This window comes from Pseudophryne corroboree, chromosome 12, assembly GCF_028390025.1.
Source record: "Pseudophryne corroboree isolate aPseCor3 chromosome 12, aPseCor3.hap2, whole genome shotgun sequence".
Classification (NCBI taxonomy): domain Eukaryota; kingdom Metazoa; phylum Chordata; class Amphibia; order Anura; family Myobatrachidae; genus Pseudophryne; species Pseudophryne corroboree.
In genome coordinates, this window is record NC_086455.1 from 115,918,192 (window position 1) to 115,923,469 (window position 5,278).

The window sequence follows — 5,278 nt, forward strand, 5'->3', positions numbered from 1 at the left end:
ATATTTTGAGTTTTTGGTGTGCAAGAAAACACAAAAACTTTATTGATTTTGGATCAGGTAAGTGCCCTTTGCCTGTGTTGTTGTTTGTTTGTTTGTTTGAATGGTCTGTATGTTGTTTTTGACTGTCATTTTTGTTCTCTTGTAGGAGTTGTTTTTTGGGTGAGGAAACCCTTGTATATTTTGAGTTTTTGGTGTGCAAGAAAACACAAAAACTTTATTGATTTTGGATCAGGTAAGTGCCCTTTTTTTTGTTACTTGATTGAATTTTTTCCTTTATTTTATTTTTATTTATATTTGTTTTATGGTGTTTGTGATGTGTTTGATGCTCAGAAATCTAGAAACTAACATTTTTGGTTTTTCTCACATTAACATATGTTTATTTTATTTTTTTAAAATTTTGTTCCTGAATTGAACCCAGAAATAATGTCGTACGCTCCTGCAGTAAGTTGACTCCACCTTTTTTTATACATTTATTGTTTGTATATTTTTTAATAAATAATTTTGGAGTATTAAACATTTTTTTGTTTTTATCTCAAAAAACTGTGTTATGTCGATATTTATCGCAGCAGAAGCCCTACCTCCCCAACCCACGCCAGCACTCCCACCCCAACCGCCAGCCCCACAACCACAACCGGCTCCTCATCAACCAAGGCAACGGAGGCGTGCTAGGCCACCAATTTTCAGAACCCGTGTCCTACTTTTTGGGATGCCAGATGATGTGGTGGTGCGTAGATACAGGCTGCCACCACATCTAATCCTAGACACTCTCTCCATAATAGAGAGTGATCTGGAGTCTGAAATTCGGTATCCTACAGCAATACCACCATTGACACAATTCCTTGCTGTGTTACATTTTTTGGCTACAGCCTCATATCAACATGTTGTGGGAGACCTGGTTGGCATGTCGCAGGGCCAGTTCAGTAAGGTCCTGCGGCGTGTCTGCCAGGCTTTCCTAAAGCGGGTGAAGCAATTCATTGATATGCCTTTGGATGTTGGTGCCCTAGATGTGGTGAAGCGGCAATTTGAGGAAGGTGGTAGTCGCTTCCCACATGTTATTGGGGTTGTGGATGGCACACATGTTGCTATTCAGCCACCAAGACATAATGAAGAAATTTATAGAAACAGGAAACTGTTTCATTCTCTGAATGTAATGGTTGTTTGTGGGCCATCCCTCCAGATCCTTTCCCTGAATGCCAAGTTTACTGGAAGTTCACATGATGCATATGTCATTAGACAATCAGGGATATGGCAGAGATTAAGAGCAAGTCAACGAGCAGACATGTGGTTATTGGGTGAGTTTGTAGATATTTTTTATCTTAAAAATAAATGAAATTTTTGAATATACTCTTTTTAATTTAAGGTTTTTCCTCAAACAGGAGACCGTGGATATCCTTGCACCCCCTGGCTCATGACTCCTTACCGTAATCCCAGGCCAGGACCACAGATGGCATTTAACTCTGCGCTTACTGCCACTAGGCAGCTGGTGGAGCGCACAATTGGTGTCCTTAAAGGGCGGTTTCGTGTGCTCCACCGCACTGGTGGCGACATCATGTATTCGCCGGAGATGGCAAGTAAAATAGTGGTCCTGTGCGCAATACTACATAATATCGCGGTAAGGAGTAGTGTAGAGCTTCCTCAGGCAGAGGAATTGCCTGATGAGGAGCCAGGGGTTGTTCGACACTTCGGTGGTGGGAGTGTTACACGGAGGGGGAGCCAAGTGAGGGCAAGGATTGTTGCCGAATATTTCAGGTATAGTGTTTTTATATTATTTTTATGTTAAAAAAACAAAGCACAGTATGCTTATGTTTTGTTTGTAATGTTGACATTTTGTTTGAGATTGTAAGGTCATTGTGTAATGGTTTAGGATTTTTTGTTTATTTGTCATTTTTAAAAAAGTAAAAATCCGTTAACACGTTAAGCTTACAATTTGAGATTAGTACAAAATATAATGTGATGTGGCTAAATAGTGTCCTTATTTGTTTTATATCCTAAAATCTTGATTATTTAAACAAACACAAAAACAAATGAAATTGAATCTTGCCCACTTTGTGACTGTCCAGCTGAATGATCACACAAACTGTGGTGAGTACACAGATATGTTTACAATTTTATTCAAAACTGTGTGTCTCTGTGTCTGTTTGTGTTATGGTGTTTTTTTTTTTGTTTTTTTTTAATGCAAAAATTTACTTCTGCGGATGCGTTTTTCCGCTCGTGCGAAATAACACTGCTCTTCACAGCATTGCAAAGATCAATAAAGTTATTAGAAATGACAACAGATTTATGACCAATCACATGCTAACAGACGCTATAAATATATGCCCAAATAAGGAAAACGCCATTGCCAAGATGCGTGCTGCACCGTTCACCAGGCGTGAGCTCCGCGTCCTGGTTGCGGTGATGGACCGCCACGTAGGCCGCGTTGGGCGCTTCATCCCAAATCGGGTGAAGCGCGAGGCCTACGCGGAGGTCCGCCGCCTGCTGCGGACTCGCGTCCGCAGCAGGCGGTCAATCATTCAACTTGAGAGGAGATGGAGTGATCTCCGCAGGAGGACTCCCGAGCTGTTGGCGGAGATCCGCCAGCAAATACGTTCTATGCATACACGACGTAAGTTACATTACATAAGAATATTAGCAAACATTGTGCAAATTTACACTAAGTGGTAGGCTAATTGTAACGCTGAGTGTGTTTTTTTACAAAATAGGACAGTGTGTGTGGTTAGGCCAAACAGTACTGACTGTAGCAAACTGACACCAAACAAGTGCATGTTTTCAAGAATTAATAACCAGCCAGGAAACTGTTCCCAAATACTTGATCATTGCTGCCTATATAATAAGGTGCCTTGAATAGTGATCTGGTGATGTTGCCTAGACCAATCAATATGACTCAATGGACTAGATTACGGAATGAGCTTCAAAGTAAAAGTTATGACTCATTTTGTTTGCTGTGGCCAACATGAATAGGATTTATACATGTTTGATTTTCATTTATAAAAAACACTGTATTTTACATGGAACAGAACATTGAAAATTGAAATTGTTTACTATGTAATTTCACATGTAAACTAAATGTTGTCAAAAATATCATTATAGGACAACAACAACGGCAGACCTCTCCGCCCCCTTCCCCTTCCCAGTCCCCCTCCCCTTCTCACTCCCCCTCCCCTTCTCACTCCCCCTCCCCTTCCCAGTCCCCCTCATCTTCCCAGTCCCCCTCATCTTCCCAGTCCCCCTCAGCTTCCCTGGCCCACACCACTTTACACTCCCCTTCTCACCACACCTCTCCATCTCTTTCTGGGACCCCTTCTCCTCCTTCCCATACCCCTTCTCCTTCAACTTCTAAATCACCATCTCTGCCCCCCTCACCCTCTATTGGCTTAACTTTCTCTCCGCCCCCCTCGCCCTCTCAATCAGACCCCCCCTCTGAAATTCCAGCACCAATCCAGCCTCCTTCCCCCATCCAGCCTCCTTCCCCAATCCCTCCTCCTTCCCCAATCCCTCCTCCTTCCCCAATCCCTCCTCCTTCCCCCATCCAGCCGCCTTCACCCATCCAGCCAACATCCCCACCCAGTGAATGGGCAGAGGAAGCCCCTGAAGCCAGTTCAGGGAGTGTTCATGTTGCCGTGGAAAGTAAGTTTTGTTTTTTGTTTTTTTAAATGATTACCTACTTACACTTACAATGACAAAACATGCAGTGTTGTACTGTTTGAAATCTTGTACCAAGGACACAAATTTGTGTTTTTCTTCATGGTGTACATGTTGCATTTACATATTTGTGAGTGTCATTATATGTACAGTGTTTATGTGTGCAATGTTTTGTGTGTCCACTCTAGGTTGACACTCATTAGGTAGCCAGGGTTGCCAGGACAACAGGGTTTATATGTGTGTTTTTTTCTGGGAAACAGTTAGACCTGAGTGGAGTTTAGTATGTTGTTGGTCTTTTACACTTGTGCCTGTGTAGTCTTAATATTTGCACTTACAAAACACATGCTTCACTTTGTTATGCAGCCTAATGACACAGTGATTTGTGTTGTGAAAGTTACACTCACAAAATGACTATTTGTTAAAGTCAAACCTGTTTGCAATTATTTAGTAAGGGCAGCTTTCAGGGAGTGTGGGAATGCTAGGATATGTTGGCCTTCTGAAGATGTTGATATGCAGTGTGATGATGCAGCACCAAACCCCTTAAAAATATTAAAAAAACACTCCAGATGTCAATGAATGCCAACATGGTGTAACAGTGACGAAGATGGTAGTTATCTTTAACATGGGATGTCGCCCATAGCAACCAATACAAATAAACTTTACAATTGGGGAACCACTTCTACAAGATAATCATCTTATTTTGGCTTGTTTGCTATGGGCAACGCTCCATCTTAAAATGAACTCACATAGTAGTAAATGTAGCCCATGGTCTAGAATACTGTAAAAATTAGCCAAAAAAGCCTGAGCAGGCTTGTGTGTTTTTCTGCTAATGATTGTACCATAAAACAGGCATGATGTATAAACTTTGCCATTAAGCATGCCTGTCCAAACTGCGCAACTGCAACTGTAGAGAAACTACACATCCCAGCATGCCCTGACACAGGTTTGGCATTCCCTGGCCCCAAAACTGAGTTAACGCATGCTGGTATATGTAGTTTCACACCAGCTTGAGGGATGCAGTTTGGACATGCCTGCATTAAAGTGTGCTTTGTGCCTTGCTTGTATAATAAGCAATGTGAGTAAGTTAGTAATGTTTATGTTATCTTTTAATTTCAGATGTTGCCGTTGGAGATCCCACATCGTTGCGGGAGATTGTGGGAAACATGAGGCGACATCTCCAGGCCTTGCTGGGTCTGCTAGATGAGATGGAAAATTTTTGTTAATTTTTTTATGTTTTTTAAAAACAAAAATTATCTTAACATTTCTAAAAATCATTTAAAAAAAATAAAAGAAAATTATTATACTTAAGCGGGTGTTTATTATTTAATAATGCAATAAAGGAACAGCAGATTGCAGAACAAACATTTCTTACATTAAACATTTCATACAGCTAACGTAAGTTATTTTAAAAATCTAAAACAAACATGTTATTGGCTAAATAAACATGCAAAAACCTTCATTCACATACAAAAACTCTACTTTAATAAATACACAAAACACATTAGACCAAGCACATTGCAAACATCTATATTTATATTAAACATGTAAATTAGAAATAGGTTCTTTTATGGCTACAAAGTGTTCTTCAGGTATTTATAAAATACTTAATTGATCATGAACATTACAATTCAGTCAC

The 5,278-nt window shown here is 40.4% G+C and overlaps 1 protein-coding gene across 2 annotated transcripts; it reads left to right on the forward strand.

Moving 5' to 3' along the window:
* The first annotated feature begins 414 nt into the window (after positions 1-414).
* LOC134980890 (putative nuclease HARBI1) lies at positions 415-4,845 on the forward strand. 2 transcript variants are annotated; one of them, XR_010190484.1, is made up of 6 exons: positions 415-441; positions 1,178-1,292; positions 1,377-1,749; positions 2,061-2,082; positions 3,091-3,627; positions 4,759-4,845. XR_010190484.1 is itself a non-coding variant. In XM_063947899.1 (5 exons), the coding sequence occupies exons 1-3, from the start codon at positions 707-709 to the stop codon at positions 2,062-2,064; spliced, it is 963 nt and encodes a 320-aa protein (XP_063803969.1). In that variant the 5' UTR covers positions 578-706; the 3' UTR covers positions 2,065-2,082; positions 3,091-3,627; positions 4,759-4,845. The 2 variants fall into 2 exon arrangements, 1 of the variants encoding a protein (XP_063803969.1); XM_063947899.1 differs by lacking the exon at positions 415-441 and having other exon boundaries at positions 578-1,292.
* Positions 4,846-5,278: the final 433 nt, after the last annotated feature.

Bases quoted from the DNA above. Each gene is read 5' to 3' on its own strand.
- LOC134980890 (XM_063947899.1), top strand. From the start codon at position 707: ATGCCAGATGATGTGGTGGTGCGTAGATACAGGCTGCCACCACATCTA. The intron at 1,293-1,376 runs GTGAGTTTGTAG...TTCCTCAAACAG, and splicing joins AGCAGACATGTGGTTATTGG to GAGACCGTGGATATCCTTGC.